Source organism: Solanum lycopersicum, chromosome 3 (assembly GCF_036512215.1).
Source record: "Solanum lycopersicum chromosome 3, SLM_r2.1".
NCBI classification, from domain to species: domain Eukaryota; kingdom Viridiplantae; phylum Streptophyta; class Magnoliopsida; order Solanales; family Solanaceae; genus Solanum; species Solanum lycopersicum.
This window is the reverse complement of record NC_090802.1, coordinates 911,248-927,880: the sequence shown is the minus strand read 5'-3', so window position 1 is coordinate 927,880 and position 16,633 is coordinate 911,248. Positions and strand designations below refer to the sequence as shown.

The 16,633-nt window shown below is 34.0% G+C and overlaps 3 protein-coding genes and 1 long non-coding RNA gene across 7 annotated transcripts; 2 read left to right on the top strand and 2 right to left on the bottom strand.

Annotated features, from left to right (window-relative positions):
• Window positions 1-1,679: 1,679 nt before the first annotated feature.
• LOC138347777 (uncharacterized) lies at window positions 1,680-2,223 on the bottom strand. The gene is made up of 2 exons (XR_011220305.1): window positions 2,166-2,223; window positions 1,680-2,087 (listed from the first exon to the last, which is right to left on the bottom strand). It is a non-coding gene; the product is annotated as an uncharacterized lncRNA (long non-coding RNA).
• Window positions 2,224-2,440: 217 nt separating this feature from the next.
• On the bottom strand, window positions 2,441-6,469 carry LOC101252659 (probable carboxylesterase 11). Its single transcript, XM_004233959.5, has 2 exons — window positions 5,250-6,469; window positions 2,441-3,263 (listed from the first exon to the last, which is right to left on the bottom strand). Exons 1-2 carry the CDS (start codon window positions 6,077-6,079, stop codon window positions 2,726-2,728), a joined length of 1,368 nt encoding a protein of 455 aa, XP_004234007.2. The 5' UTR covers window positions 6,080-6,469; the 3' UTR covers window positions 2,441-2,725.
• A 1,593-nt stretch (window positions 6,470-8,062) lies between these two features.
• On the top strand, window positions 8,063-12,098 carry LOC101252360 (uncharacterized). 4 transcript variants are annotated; one of them, XM_010319089.4, is made up of 4 exons: window positions 8,074-8,588; window positions 8,922-9,028; window positions 9,122-9,940; window positions 10,554-12,098. In XM_010319089.4, the coding sequence occupies exons 3-4, from the start codon at window positions 9,230-9,232 to the stop codon at window positions 11,835-11,837; spliced, it is 1,995 nt and encodes a 664-aa protein (XP_010317391.2). In that variant the 5' UTR covers window positions 8,074-8,588; window positions 8,922-9,028; window positions 9,122-9,229; the 3' UTR covers window positions 11,838-12,098. The 4 variants fall into 4 exon arrangements, with proteins under 4 accessions (XP_004234006.2, XP_010317391.2, XP_069152186.1 ...); XM_026030345.2 differs by having other exon boundaries at window positions 8,457-8,588; window positions 9,110-9,940; XM_004233958.5 differs by lacking the exon at window positions 8,922-9,028 and having other exon boundaries at window positions 8,063-8,588.
• A 667-nt stretch (window positions 12,099-12,765) lies between these two features.
• Window positions 12,766-16,451, top strand: LOC101252054 (4-coumarate--CoA ligase-like 9). The gene is made up of 6 exons (XM_004233957.5): window positions 12,766-14,198; window positions 15,104-15,293; window positions 15,400-15,545; window positions 15,625-15,692; window positions 15,786-15,888; window positions 16,205-16,451. The coding sequence occupies exons 1-6, from the start codon at window positions 13,203-13,205 to the stop codon at window positions 16,322-16,324; spliced, it is 1,623 nt and encodes a 540-aa protein (XP_004234005.2). The 5' UTR covers window positions 12,766-13,202; the 3' UTR covers window positions 16,325-16,451.
• The last annotated feature ends 182 nt before the right edge of the window (window positions 16,452-16,633 follow it).

Genomic DNA, 16,633 nt, shown 5'->3' with positions numbered 1-16,633 from the left:
GGAATCATCTTACCCCTATAATAAGAAAGGTAGAAAAATTGTTTTAAGTTTTGTACTAACAACTTTAAAGGTTAAGTTTAATATTAACAAGTAATAAGTTTTGGCCATCCAAAAAAAAAAAAGGTAATAAGTTTTGTGCAAATAACTCTTTAAAGGGCAAATACATCAAGTTTAAATCTTAATTATTTCAAAGATTTCTTTTATTTATTTATTTATTAATATTGACATTAACAAGGCACTACTAATAAGTGATAAATGAAATTTTACTTTTTGTTGTTACGTCGTTCCTAACATGATATATTTCATTTTAAATATAAATATACAATTTGTAGCAATCCAACACTGACTAAACCAAACATCAAACTATGCTAATGTATTTGTTGGAACTTATATTATTACTAATTTTTGAAATCGTGCGTTGCACGTTTGTCCCTTGTAATTTACTAAAAAATGTATGCATACTTAAAAAGTTGAATTTCAGAACAGAAAATATATTTGTATTGCACGCTACTTAGTATAAATATTTATAAATTATTTAAATACAGTTATAATATGTATAAATAGTTATTCATAAAATTAATTTATCAAAAGAGAAAAAGTGTTACACCAAATTAGCTAATGAATTCAAAAATAAAATGAAATAGAGTAGACTAAAAACAATAAAATAGCTAATGAATTCTAAAAGAGAGAAATAGTTCTAGTTTATAAGAATAGAGGAACTTCCTCAATAACTAACAAAAGCATAAATAGATATATCTATTTTTTATTGCATATGTAATGAACAATTACATTCATCAACAATCATCCATCAATAATTATACATTAGAATAACAAAGTGTATGCATCAACAAAAAGTAATTGTGCTGAACAATGTACCAATATAATTACATCCACCAATAATCATTCATCAACAATTATACATCGGAATAACTAAGTGTATGCATTAATATAAAGTGATTTTGAAGATAAAATTTTGGTATTTATAATTACAAGTTTGAAATTGTAAAAGCCATTTAAAAATTGATGATATACATAACGTCTATGAGAATGAGATTGGTTAAAGTTGGAATATGTAAAGTTTCTTACTAAAATCTAAATATGTGCTATATTAAGATGTATGGTAATTCAAAGGACATTTTTGTTCTTTAATGTTAAAGGATATTCGGATATAATTTATTGTCTTTTGTTGTTACGAAACGCTTCATCTATCAAACTCTATTTTAGAATAAAAAACAAATTAAATATTTTGTTGATTAATCCTACCTAGAAGCATGGTGGATTAATACCATATAAGTATTACTTAAGTAATATTTTATTAATTATTTTTAATAATATATAAATTAGTAAAAGGGTAGAATCATTATCCTATTTTAAAGTTAAGATATTCTCACTTATAATAAAAATAATAATAATAATAATTTCAACTTTATGTGTCTTGATTTTTCTTATTTTTTACATATGAGTTTAGATTAATTGACAAGTCTTTGAATCTATGAGATTTTTTATCCAAATACTTTTTTTTAGATAGAATAAATGAAATAATAAGTTCTAAATTTAATCAATAAAAACATAAAGTTGCAGAATCTAAAAATATTTAGCAATACCGTTTTTCTTCTTCAACTCTTCCTCTTTTTTCATTATTAGGGGCATTTATTTACAAATATGAAATCACACCATGATTTTATTTTCATACAAGTAGTAAATCATTTATAAATTCTAAAAAAAAAACATTAAATATAATGCATGCTTTTTTGTAGATTTAATTATGAGAAAAAACTAATTTCATGAATTATTCGATTCTCTTATCCAATAACCTAGAGTGTTCACTACATGATAATCAACTTGTTATAATAAACATAATCTTTTAAAAGAAGATTTGTACATCACACATGTAAATGATGTTTTTTTTTTCATTGTCATTATTCAAGAAAAAGTACTCAATTTACCTTCTTTCAACCGAAAAATTGAATGTAACAAACAATGAAGTAAGTAAAAATATGCAACATTGAAATGAAAAATAATACTTACCAAACAACAAATAAATGTTCATGCCGCCTTTAACCTTCTTGAAGAATGCATCGAATGCACTGAAATGACTAATATTCTAATTCAAATATCTATATTCTCCAAGAAGTTACCATCAATAAATTAATGAAACAACATACCTTCAAATCAAAGAATTTGCAAAACTTGTTCCCTCTTTGTTCTACTTGATATGTCATTGTCGTTGTTGTATTCCTTTGATGATTCTTCTGTTTGTTTGTTTGTTGTGTAACTTACACATCAATCAATATGTTATGAACTTGTGATGCTCAATCTTACTAGTGGGGGAGAAGCATGAGCATGAGGGTCTGTACAAGTTGGTCCTCGACGTACGTTTATATATTTTGAGCAACAACCCTTCCCTTCCACACAGGATATATATATATATTCTGGCTGATTTGAAAATGACCAACAAACCAATATGAATTTAGACATAGAAAATTTCTTGTGCACATAGTTGTCTGGAAGAAGAAGAAAAATAAAGAGGAGAGGAACATCGTCAATACAACAAGGATATCAAATTTAAACTCGTTATAACTAATTTCTATTTTCCGGCAAAGTCATTTATATTACACAAGAGGAAAAAAGAATAGGCCTGAAATTTCAGAGCCAGAACTTCAAATCCCAGGTATCGTTCGTTATACATGCTGCTATACAGGACCAACCAATCTATGTGGTTCATTCAATAGGAGAACTCATGACCTCGAAGTGAAATATACTTCTTAACCCAGATGGCAATGTCCTCAGCACAAGCCTGAGCTTGAGGGGTCTTAAGAAGCATGTCAAGAGTTGCAAACTCATGAACTGCATCCTTGTACTCCAGAACAGGAGCATCAACGTTTACCTTCCGTAGCTCCTCTGAATAAGCAATCGCACGGTCTCTCATCCAGTCATGCTCTGCTATCACTGTCAATGTTGGGGGCATCCGTTTTAGCGGAGGTCCTCTTCCAGGGGTCAGAGGGTTAGCAGCAGCATGATCCAAGTCAAACTCCCCTTCAGGTAAAAATAACTTCCACGCAAGAGTACACAAGGTCTTGTCATAGAAATACGAATTTGCTAGCTTAATCTCCGAAGGTGTTGGAACACTTCCAATGAAAAAAGGATACATCAAAACCTGCGCCACCACTTTCACTGGATCCAAAAGCTTACCTGCCTCTACAGCTTTCCGAGCCACATAATCAGCTATATTCCCCCCACAACTCACTCCTAGGAGAACACACCTGGATGAACACATCAAACGAACTAGTCAGTTACTACTTAACATTTGAAGGAAAATATGAAGGGAGTCTATATAAGACTTTATTTGATAAAGCATTAGCAAGTATTATTAGGCTTGTGTCACATTCAGAAATGTCACCTAACATATGAAAGAGAGAGACCTTTCTTTTATGATACGTAAGACATTGAGTCGCCAAGAAGCAGTAAGAAAATGCTGTATATAATTGTCTAATGTACATCATATAATAGCCCCAAAGAGAATTTTGTTAGATCGTTTCTTAGGTATTCCATATAACACCATTAATTCAAAGAAGTTACTAAAAGAAAACTTATACAGTGAAGAGAGGCTACTTGTCCTTCAAAGCACCTCTTGTGAAAAAGATAATATTACGAATTCTCCCTATGAAATTCTTTAGCAGATTCTCTACTTTTTCGAGTATGTAGTAATTTGCCACAACTTCTTCTTAACTTCTGCCTTCCTACTAAAAAGATAAGCTAATTGCATTGAACACCAAACCTCCCATGCATCTAACCACAATTACATCTCTCTTAATTCTTATTCCTCTGCTAATTCTCCACTGCTATTTGGAAAGTAATGTTTTGTTAGGTAAGTAGTCTTTTGGCTGATGTAAGGCACCTGATGATAAACCATGACTTACCTGGGATATTTTTCAATTGGATGTTAATAATGCATTTCTTCATGGAGACTTACATGAAGAAGTTTATATGGACATTCCCCAAGGTTTGGCTATTACTGAAGGTATAGGAACTGGTCAATCTAGGCTTGTTTGCAAGTTGAATAAATCCTTGTATGGACTTAAACAAGCTAGCAGACAATGGTATGCAAAACTGACTGATGCTCTCAACTCTAGAGGTTATACTCACTCTATGAATGATTACTCTTTGTTCTACAAGAAATCAGGAACCTCCATTGTGTTTGTGGCTGTTTATGTGGATGATGTATTGCTCACTGGGACTGACTTAGTTGAAATTAATGACTTAAAGTCTTTTCTTCATTATACATTCAAAATTAAAGACCTCGGAAAGCTGCAATATTTCCTTGGCCTGGAGGTTCTGTATACACATGATGGTATTTTTGTATCTCAACGAAAGTTTGCACTCGATCTACTTAAGGAGTATAATTGTGCTCAGCTTACTCCTTTATCTTCACCTCTTGATCCCCTGATCAAATTAAGAGCTGATGATGGCTCTTTACTCTCAGACCCTGCAGTAATAATAAGGTTTATCATCTAGATTTTCCTGAAAGACTCTTTATTTTATCATGTCATCTCTCCGCCAAAACTGGAATGAGAAATGGACATAATATGAGTTGGCAAGCTACTAAGGAAACAATTCATCAAGGATATCTAACACCTTATCAGTTGTGCTCATTATTATTTTTGAACAATAAGCCTCTGTAAATTTGGAGAATAAAATGAAATAAAAACCAGAAAAAACCAAAGAAATGTTTTGTTGATACTTGATAGCAAGAAAGAGTAAGAGAAATGCAGAACAGAAGGTGAAAACTGAAAGACATATATAATGCATTTTCCTTCCCCTTTGAATAGACGCATAGTTTGGTCACAAACACAGTTGCGAAGAAGGGCAGCCACATAAAAGTATTGTTTGATAGCAAGAACCAAAACTAGGCATTTGTAAAAAATGTGTTCTTTGAACCATTCTAGCAGCAGCTTCAACTTTCAGTATAAAGTGTTACTGCGGTTACACTCAACCTAAAAATTACCATTCCACGGCAATACTGCATACTTCATAAGCAACATTAGTGACTAGCTGGCTCCATTTCAGCTTAATGCTTCATTCCATTAAATTAAACCAATCATCAAACATATACTTTTTTTTTAGTTTTTGTTTTGAGAAATGGACATTCAACCAATTATCGTAACATATAATAATCCGTGATCTAAACTTCTCACTGAAACGCATATATAAGGCTATAAAATGAATGAGATAAGTAAACAAAATCTAACCTTGATGGATCCCCATGAGCAGCCAACCAAGGCTCCACCAACGATGCTCCAAACGCATCAGCTATATGCCCATACGTATCAGATTTCTTCAAATCCGTCCCTCCACCACGTCTGCTCCCAACCGACTTACTACATTCAGCTAAATTAACCTGTTTCGCCAGCCAATGCAGCACCTTCAATCCATCCTCAAATGCAGCTGGATACCGATCCTCAGGTGCTAACCTGTATCCAACAGCTAAAATAATAACATCACAGAGCTTAGCTATCCTTCTACAAAACAAATCATTCGCAGTTGAATCATTACTTCCACTCACAAACCCCCCACCATGAAATTGCAACATTACCGGCAACTTCCTACATTTTTTTCCAGTAACAGGAGAATACCCTCTATAAACCCCATTTTCAGATTTCAAACTAAGCTCATCAGCAACAGAACCAAGACTACTTCTCCTATGATTAAACCCATTCTTCTGAACATGTGTCTGATTCCCATAGCTATTTCGACGTAAAAGCCCCTGATTCGAGTCAGATCCAGACACCCTAATCCTCGATTTCGATTTCAGATCAGATTCATGAGAACCCAAACAAGTTTCAGGGAGAAAGATCCTAATAGAAACAGAAGTCCCTGGATCTACATGTAAATCTTTGGTTGCAACACCATCAGTGAATAAAGGATTGGAAGCAGCAATGGATTCTTCATTGGGTCGAGATGTTACACCAAAATGCTGTGACCCATTTATGGTGTCATCGATTTGAATTCGGTTCTGCAACCGATGCTTTAACATAAATTTGAAGAAAACACTGTATAATTTCACAGCCACGCTTGGCATTTCCCTTCAAAAACACACCAAAAATCAAGAAAGAAGCAAATTTGTATAGCTAAAATGATGAAAACACCATTGTATTACATTGAAATGAAGAGATAGTTTAGGGTTTAAGGATTAAGAAGATGGATTGTGATTAAGGGAAAGGTACTAGAGATTTCTTGATTCAATTGGAGAAAAAGATCCAATTTTTAATTTCTTTTTCTGTTCTAAGTTTTTCTTTTTCTTTTTCCCCAATGATAATCAATCATAGTCCATTGAGCTGTTTTTTTTTTTAAAAAAAATGAAGATTTAAATTTTGAAGTTATTCTTTTTCTTTTTCCCCAATGATAATCAATCATAGTCCATTGAGCTGTTTTTTTTTTTTAAAAAAAAAATGAACATTTAAAATTTTGGCCTTTCAAGTTGAGGGGATTAGGAAGATTAAGAGCCCGTTCGGATTGATTTTTATTAAAAAAATCGAAAAATAATAAATAGATAGAGATTTATTTTTAATGTTTAATTTATTTTAAGTTATTTTTTACTTTGGTAAACACTTCATAATTTATTTTAAATTATTTTTTATATTTGTCAAACACTTTTAGAAATAAAAAAGTGACTTTAAAGTAGGTTTGATTGACTTTTAAGTCAATCCGAATGAGCTCTAATCTAGCTAGTTATGTATTCTAAAAATATTTAGTTGTAGAGTAAGATCTTAACTATTTCTATAACTTTCCCCTAAGCCCTCGTATAAATGTCCATCTTCTTTAGCCTTTCCTTATCACTTTTGGTGAAATTGTGAATTTATGAGCGAGACTTACTTTTTATTTTTTGATGAAATTTTATTTTGTTGTTATTTTTGTTATATGATTTCTTTCTTTTTTTTGGCATGAGATCAATAAGTAAAATAGCATAGTAGAGCTCTAAATAAATAGGATTATATATAGCGCGAATAAATTAACTAGTTGTATTTAAATAATTGAACAAATTATGAGGTGGATGTAGTCGCATGACACAACGGATTCGTACTTTGGTGTTAATCATACGATAGATTTGTATTCAACTTTATTATATTTTAAAGTGCTTATTAATTTTTACCTTTAAATATAATAAAGTATATAATAAACAAAATGTCTCCAAAATAGTAGCTCTCAATTTTTACTTTTGTTGAAGCCATTTTTGCTCTATAAATGTATAAAGGATGTAAAGTGACATCTTTTCTAGAAAGGAATTCAATGGTAAAATCTCTTTTTTCACGTAAGTAGTTTTAATTGTGATAAATATCAGAAGAATTAATATAACTTTTTGAAAAAAAGAATGTAATTGAACACCCTTGATTGTTGGTATCTATCATAGATATGAGGTTAATTAATCAAGATATCCAGAAAATATATGACTTAAGTTAAATGTCTTTCTAGAAAATATCCGTTTGATCAAGCAAATTATGATTTGAACCCCGACTTTGCTTAAATATCATGAATCTTAAGTCTACTTAATTTTAATAACTAGTTCAAAGTGGAAAGAATCAACAATGTCAAAGTAATGATTTAAATTTGAGTATCACATAATTCATCACTATAATTATCTACACTTATTTCTACTTCTTGCCTTATATTTTTTGGATATTTGTCAAATCTAAACTGTTTTTTTCACATGGCCATATCCTCTAATGAGTGTGATATATTTAATTGTGGTCCATGCCTTGGTCGATTGTAATTTTATAATGTAATTATCAATTACAGCATGTTTTAAAGCAAAATTAGGATACACATATCTTATCTTTCCTCCTAAAGATAGAGATAGGTATATAATCATTTTCATTAAAAAAAAACAACAATCTATAAAACTTTAATATTTTATACAAAATTTTATCTTCGATATTAATTACTTAAAGAAAAAAGAAAAATAAATAGGAAGTAGTTATTGTCAAACCAACCATGACATGGAAAGCACTAGTCATGACTTGTGTTTTTGTATCATTATATATATTTGTTTGGTTTTTTTTTTCCCATTGTCAACACAAACATTTGCCCAATCAAAATGCATTTTTGCTTCTTCCATTGTTTTGGTCTATTGTCCATTCAAGGATTATAATGTGTGATCAACATGTTATTACACAATGAAAGATTTATTGGTGTGCATCACAAAGTTAGAAGTTGTGATAAAAAAATTATAACGATTATGAGTTATTTTTGAGTTTCGCTTAGGCTGGTGAAATAATTGTAAGAAAACATTAACATTATAATATTGTCCCGCGGTGTTTATAGTTTTGGCGCCCTCTTCCTCAGCCATTAGTCACTTTCACCTTTCCCAATTATCTATGAATCAATAAATTTTCATATTTCAATGAGAATCTTTTCCCTTTTTCATCAATCTTTAATCTTTCTTGCCAAAGTTTTTATCTTTTCTCTGATTTTGTCCTCTTTTTCTGTTTCTACCTCCATGCTTCTTCTCATTTTCTTCAATTCTTATGTTGTAAGTATTATCCCCCATTTTATTTGTGGTAAAGCACAGCACAGATCCATCTTGTAGTAAGGTGAGTATTTCAAGTTCTCATTTTTTTTTTTTTTTTGGCTTCTACTTTTTCATTCATAAAAATTGCTTCTTTCTAGTTGGTATTCTCATTTCTATTCATTGTGTGTACTCTAAGCTTTAAAGTTTGGAGGTATATTCACCTTTACTCTCTTTGTTCTCCTCTGTGTTTACTTTTTTCTTGGCTTGAAATCTTGTAGGGTCTTGTCTCATAATTATATATTTGAGGATTTTGTTTGTGGTGTTAAGTGCTTTTTGGTATATCTTATCTTCAACTATTAATTTAATGTTGCATTTTCTTGTTGCATAATCATTGATGACCTATTCTGAGCAAAAGATTGGCTCTTTAAATCCCTGAATGAGTAGTTGGGATCGTTTTGGTTAATAAAAATCACTTCTTTATTGGTCAACTTTTTCTGGTTTAGGACTCATCCCGCTCCTAAGGTAAGGATAAAGAGTCTTTCTTGTGTTTTTTAGTCTTAATGGGAATAAATTGCATATGTTGGTTGAGAAACTTGTTGACAGTGACTTTTTCAGGTTCTAGGTAGGCTACTCTTTGTTTTTGTTGAACGAGCTGGTTTCCCTCATTTCACTTGTCAAGCCCTCTTCGCAAACTTGTACAATCATTTGTAACGATTCGTTAAAATGCCTCCTACATACTTACCGCTTCGTTGGGAGAGTACTGGAGATCAATGGTGGTATGCTTCACCAATTGATTGGGCAGCTGCAAATGGTCACTATGATTTGGTGCGTGAGCTTCTTCGCTTAGATGGGAATCACCTTATCAAGCTCACTTCACTACGTAGGATCAGAAGGCTCGAGTCTGTTTGGGATGACGAAGAGCAATTTGATGATGTTGCTAGATGTCGGTCACAGGTTGCAAGGGAACTTCACCTTGAATGTGAGACCAAGAAAGGGAAAAATTCCCTTCTTACAGCTGGCTACGGTGGATGGCTATTATATACTGCTGCTTCTGCTGGAGACCTGGATTTTGTTCGAGAACTGCTCGAAAAAGATCCCCTCTTGGTCTTTGGAGAAGGAGAGTATGGTGTCACTGACATATTATATGCTGCTGCTAGGAGTAAAAACTGCGAGGTGTTTAAGGTTTTGTTTGATTTTGCTATGTCTCCGAGGTTTATAGCGCGTGGTGGCAGAGGTTTAGAGGAACAGATTGGGGAGATTCCATCTGCTTATAAATGGGAGATGATGAATAGAGCTATTCATGCAGCTGCTAGAGGAGGCAATCTTATGGTACTAAAGGAGCTTCTTGTTAACTGTTCTGATGATATATTGGCTTACAGAGACATTCAGGGTGCAACTCTCTTACATACGGCTGCTGGCAAAGGCCAGGTCGAGGTAGGATTTGTTTGATAATTACCAGTTTAAGCTTTTGCATATTTTTGATTCTTGGTTCTTACAAATCAATACAGCATACAGGTAGTGGCAGAGCTATGTGTTAACAAGGGGATTCAATTGTGTAAATAGGGAAAATGTTTTTTTTTTTTGGTTTTATATAAGCTGTTGAATCCCCACGATGCACGAGATGACCCTAGGTGAATCACCTTGTAAAGTATTCCTGTCTCTGTCACTGAGTACAGGGGTGCTGGAACTACCAAATATTATATGTGCTTACTACTTGTATAGCACGATCAACTGCTAAATTAGTATTTGATAGTCTAATTGCAACAACTCAGAGAATTTTTCAATCTTAATCAGTCACTTTATACCTGAAAAGTTATTAGTCTCCAAAAGTTTCAACCACGAGGTTTTGACATAAGCACTCACATTAGGATGATCTTGCTTTGCATAATTTCTTAGGAACTTCTATACTGTTATTGATTGATCTTTGTTGCTGTAATACTTATTCTTGTTATGTTTTTTTATCTTTGAACGACAGCACAGAACAAGCTTTTAGATATTGTTAGAGATGTGGCTGCAAATCTATAGTATGCTAATGTTAATTTTGCAGGTTGTTAAATATCTTTTAATAAGTTTGGATATTATCGACTCCATAGACAACCAAGGCAACACTGCACTACATGTGGCTGCTTGTAGGGGCCAATTAGCTGTTGTTGAAGCTCTCATTGTTGCTTCACCTTTGTTGATCTATTCAAAAAACAATGCTGGAGAAACATTTCTTCATGTTGCCATTAGTGGTTTCCAAACGCCTTATTTCCGCAGATTGGACCATCAAATCGATCTCATGAAGCAATTAGTTTGTGGAAAAATTTCCAACGTTGAAGAGATTGTTAATGCTGAAAACAATGATGGTAGAACTGCTCTTCATTTGGCTGTCATTGGAAATATTCATTCTGAACTTGTGGAGTTACTTATGACTGTCCGATATATTAACGTCAATACTCGTGATAAGGATGGAATGACACCACTTGATATCCTGAAGCAACGGCCACGTTCTGCTTCATCAGAGCTACTTACAAAGCAGTTGATATCTGCAGGGGGGATTTTCAGTCATCACGATTATTCAGCAAGAAGAGTTGTTGCATCCCATTTAAAGATGCAAAATATAAATAGCAGTCCTGGAACTTCTTTTAGAATCTCAGACACTGAAATATTCTTATATACGGGCATTGAACATGCATCAGATGGCAGTAGAAATGCTGAGCTGAGTCATCCCTGCACGAGTCCTGATACCTTTTGTTCTACAAATGGCAAGAAACCTGGTTCCGCAAATGATGCAGCACAAAAACTGAAACGCTTCTTCCATTGGCCAAAAATTAAGAAAAGAGATAGTAAGAGACTCAAGATATTGGTGGATCAAAGTTCTGCTAGTAATTCAGCCGTGGCACTAGTTCCTCTACGAGAAAGGTACTCAAAGCCCTCATCACTTCCGAATCACAAAAGGACTCTGTCTGCTAGTAGTAACCTTCCAAGTCCAACAGCAAAGAAGAAATTTGCTTCAGGACTAGTAAACGGTGTCATGCAGGCCATACCACATCTTAGCCTCCCTCGTAGATCATCTCGTGCAAGTTCATTCTCGATTTCATCATGGTCTTCACGCAGTTCTATGGACAAACAAAAAGCAATTGTAATTGACACTGAGCTTGCTGGACCTTCTTGTTCTCATCCGTCAGAGGGTACACCATCAGACTCGATACACAAACAAAACGCAGGACATAAAAGGTTGGTGAACCAATATCTGTGTTTTGGTGCTTCAGGACGACCTGTCAAGGCTCCTTCAACTGGTATGCAGCCATATGACATCTACGAGCGGTCTGTCCTATCTGCAGCTTGACAATGCCGGTTCTAAAAGGTGAAAAGAAGTACATGTGATGACCTATATGCATGGACTTCAACAGTTTGCAGGTGAGTGAGCTCTTTTCCAGCTACTAACATATGAAATATTTCTCTGAATTAGTCCTTTTTATTGGAGAAGAAAATGTAAATATGTTTGTAGCTGTAACTAAATGACTTAGCCATTTGAGTAGTTGGATGTAATAAGAAACTTCCTCTTGAGCTGGTTGAACAAATTTAAGGTCCATATTTGCCCTTGTAATATGCGAATAATAGTTGTCAATTCATATCTTTACCGTTACAAAAATAACTAATTTTGTCAAACAACAGAGACTAATTAACCTCTAATTACTATGTGTAAACAACAACATTTTGATTGGGTGTATGACTCGATAGACCCTCAGCTCAAGTAAAATATTTTTTCAATTCGAGTAAAACCAATACATTTAAAACATAATGAAAAGTTTATAAAAATTCTAATATTGAGGTTGGAAGTAAAGAAAAATATATATATACTAATGATGAGTGATAGTCACGTTTAGCAATAAAAAAATATATTCATATTTCTTAACAGCAACTTAACACTTGATTCTCAAACTGTCAAACATCAACATTAAAATAACCTTATCTTTGATGGTATGCGTTATCACTTTGTCTCTTCAACTTCTTAAGTGTCAAATGCTTTACAATTGGGAAAAGTTTCAAAATTCTCCTTTTAAGTGAAAAATAGATTATTTATATTTTGAGATAAAAAATACTTTGTTATTATCTAAATAAATTAAAAATATCTTCAATAATTAACATCCCAAATTTCTAGTAACGTGTGGTACTAATCCCTCCATTCAAATGTTAGCTAACTAAAATTCTGTTAAAAAAAAGTAGACCTTTGGAAAAGTCTCCACAAAAGCCAGTCATTTAAGGTTTTAATTGATGTTTAGCTTAAAATTTTGATCTTGTGTTTATTTTTTTCATTGTTGTGAATAAGAAGGAACTTGAAGATACTATATATTTTATTTGTTTCATGTGTACAAAGTATAATGATACATTATGTAGAAAGAATTTTGAATAATCTTATTAATTTCGTAATAATATTAGATCCTAAAATATAATGAAGGGTAATCTACTTTGAGTAGCTTAGTTATATTTTTGACTTTTTTTCGTTTGAAATTGGAACTCATTTTTATAGAGTTTCAATTGAAACTGAAAATTACTTTTTCCCATATATAGAAAAAGACAAAAAAATTTAAATACTGTACGTCTGTAACGACCACTAATTTAGTTGGAATCTCTGTCTTCCAACTCCGACACAAGGTGTCTCCGCCGTGTAATCGCCGGAGCTCTGCCGCAATACAACTACTTTCCTCCCATGGACAACGCAAGTTCATCATCTTCCGTCGACCCAAATAGCGGATTCTCTTCAAAAACCAAAACTTTCCATAGTTTCCGACCACCACTCCTACTTCCTCCAATGTCTTCTCCTGTTTCCGCTGCTTCTTATGCACTATCTCTCCAACACAACACTGAAGCCACCGCCTTTATCGACTCATCCACCGGTCGCCGTATCTCCTTCTCCGATTTCCGGCAACGTGTTGTTTCATTAGCTTCTTCCATTCAGAATACACTTCGTCTTTCCAAAAACGACGTCGCTTTTGTTCTTTCTCCAAACTCAACTCATATTCCGATTCTGTACTTTTCTCTTCTCTCCCTCGGTGTTGTAATCTCTCCTGCTAATCCCCTCAGCACAGAATCTGAGCTTTTGCGACAGATTAAGTTAACGAAACCTGTAATCGCGTTTGCTACATCGAGAAACTTCCAGAAGCTTCCGAAATTGAAACACCCAGCTGTTCTTATCGATACGCCGGAGTTCGAATTGATGATGATGAACACTGGATTGAAGCTCAAAACAGTAGAAGTGAATCAATCGGATTTAGCGGCGATTATGTATTCGTCGGGGACTACAGGGGAGGTAAAGGGGGTGAAGCTGACTCATCGGAATTTTATAGCAAGTATTGCGAATTACCATGCTCAGAGACCGGAGAGGGATTCGCCGGCGGTGATGTTGTATACGGTGCCGTTGTTTCATGTGTTTGGTTTTCATTACATGTTGAAATCGGTAGCTATAACTGATACTGTTGTGGTGATGGAGAGATTTGATTTGAAGAAAATGTTGAAGACGGTAGTGGATTTCAGGGTGACACAATTAGTGGTGGCTCCGCCGGTTGTGGTGGCGATGGCTAAAGGAAGTGTTACTCATGGCTATGATTTGAGTTCATTAGAAGCAGTTGGCAGCGGCGGAGCTTCACTTGGGAAAGATGTTATGCAAGCATTTGCACACAAGTTTCCAAACATCATATTATTTCAAGTAAGTAAATAACGCGAACAAGTTAAAGAGATTCAACGTCTTATGTATATATCACCATATATGTATAATATACTTAAATTTGTATAAAATTGAATAAATAAACATATATATCCTACGTGTGGCAAGATACATGTCGCACAGGATGTGAATTATCACTTACGACACCAAGTAGGACGTTTGTGTCTATAGGTATTAGATGAACCAAGTTAAATAACATATTTATATATTAAGTCTACAATTATTTAGTCTTGAAATGACAATGTATAGGCATAAATGACACAGAGCATTCATATAGTGTAGCACTGATGATTTATATGTGCTGGTAACTGGTTGTAGCACTTGAGGAGGAAGTTGATAACTTTTTTATTAGTTGAGAAATATCTGAGAGCCAGTGACACTCGGATCAAAACTTGTGGATAATGAACTCGTTTCTTTATTCTTCTCCGCTTAAATACAAGTTTTTTTATTAGCCGCGAGGTTAGAATTTCATGAAATTGGTCTAATCTACACATTACGAGCTGTGTCATTAGCAGTAGACTGAAGCCTTGAGTCAGACTAGTTGATATTTCTATAACTGATCGATACAAAACCTGTTTCTGGCTAAGCTAAGGAATATCCGAGAAACACTTGAGAGCCAGTGTTGCACGGTTCAGGAACAATGACTAATGAATCCCTTCTTCAATTAAATTCCCAAGATTTTGGTCCGCAACAAACAGGGTCCAGACTCGTGATGTGTGTCTGTAATCCCCATATTAAGATCATGAACTGCGAGGTTAACAGCTAGACCAAAGTCCTAGGGACGGACTACTTCATATGTAACTGATCATTTATGTAAACCAGTTTCTGGCTCAGCTGAGGAATTGTTTTTTTCTAACCTGGAACTGAACTTGAGTCTTGAATTTGAGGGATATGGACTAACTGAAACAACCGGAGCAGCATTTCGGTCTGCAACAACTGAAGAAATGCTTCATCAGGGTTCTGTAGGAAGGTTAATGGCAAATTCTGAAGCAAAAATTGTAGATCCGGACACTGGAATTGCTCTGTGTCCTGTTGAGCAAGGAGAGCTCTGGATTAAAGGTCCAATCATTATGCAAGGTAACTTCAATTACTTAACGGAATGATGTTTAACAGAAAGCTCGGTTTCAACTTGTTTGGAATTGAGACATAGTTCATTGTCAACAACACTGTAATATTTTTTCAGGTTACATCGGTGATCCGAAGAACACTTCTGAAACTCTGATGCCATGTGGGTGGTTGAGGACTGGTGATCTTTGTTATATTGATCATCATGGATACCTTTTTGTCGTAGACAGGCTGAAGGAGCTGATCAAATATAAGGGATACCAGGTTCCATTGCTACCTGCATTTGTAACCTTTTAAGTTCCTACGCACCTTACGTTGGAAATCATTCATTCTTGATTTTCAGGTTGCTCCTGCTGAACTAGAACAACTTCTTCAATCTCACCCTGAAATAGTAGATGCTGCTGTCATACCGTAAGATTTTACATTTCCTTTTTCAGACAACTAGGCTAAGACATATCATTTGTACTCTGCAAGAAATGAATCTTTATGAACAAATTGTGACAGATATCCTGATGAAGAAGCTGGTCAACTGCCCATGGCGTTTGTTGTGAGACGTCCCCAAAGCACTCTTGACAAAGAACAAGTGATTGATTTTATTTCAAAACAGGTGCTTCCTCTGAGCTATTTCTCGTGCTCCATCATAAAAATCTACTCCCTCTGTTATAATTCAAGTGTTTTAGTTGACGAGACACAAGTACTTTTTTGAAGTTAGCGGACACATTCTTTTTGACACAAAAAGCAGAAAGAAAAACAAGATACTTAGATTGAAACGAAGGGACTAATAATCTGTCTACCATTTTAGCTCAAAAATCTCATTTATGAAAGTCAAAAGCATTGAGGATAAAGGCACATTGTAGTTGAACTAGACAAGAAACGACTAGCGTGCTTGTCCACGACATAATCGTCCATATATTTTGTTGCAGGTTGCTCCATATAAGAAGATAAGGCGGGTGGCATTTGTTAGCTCCATACCAAAAAGTCCATCAGGGAAGATATTGAGAAGAGAATTAAAAAGGATTCATTTACCAGGATCGAAGTTGTAATCAAGTGTTCTTTCATGTACATTATTTCAATGCTGGATTCTTCAATTCAAAGATAGAATTGGTTCATATGATTTAAGGACACACAGATTATTTAGTTATTAATTTACTGGTTTTGGTTTTTCTGTTATTGGCTTTAACCGTATGAGGTTTCTTCTTAATGAATTAATCAATAACTCGATAGTAAATAGATAATAATATATCTACAATTTTGTATATAAAGTCCTCGACTTAGAGTTTAGTTTCCTACTCTTAGTTATTTTACAATGTAAAAGTGTTTGCTTTTGAGCAAGATGCAATGGACTTATGTGC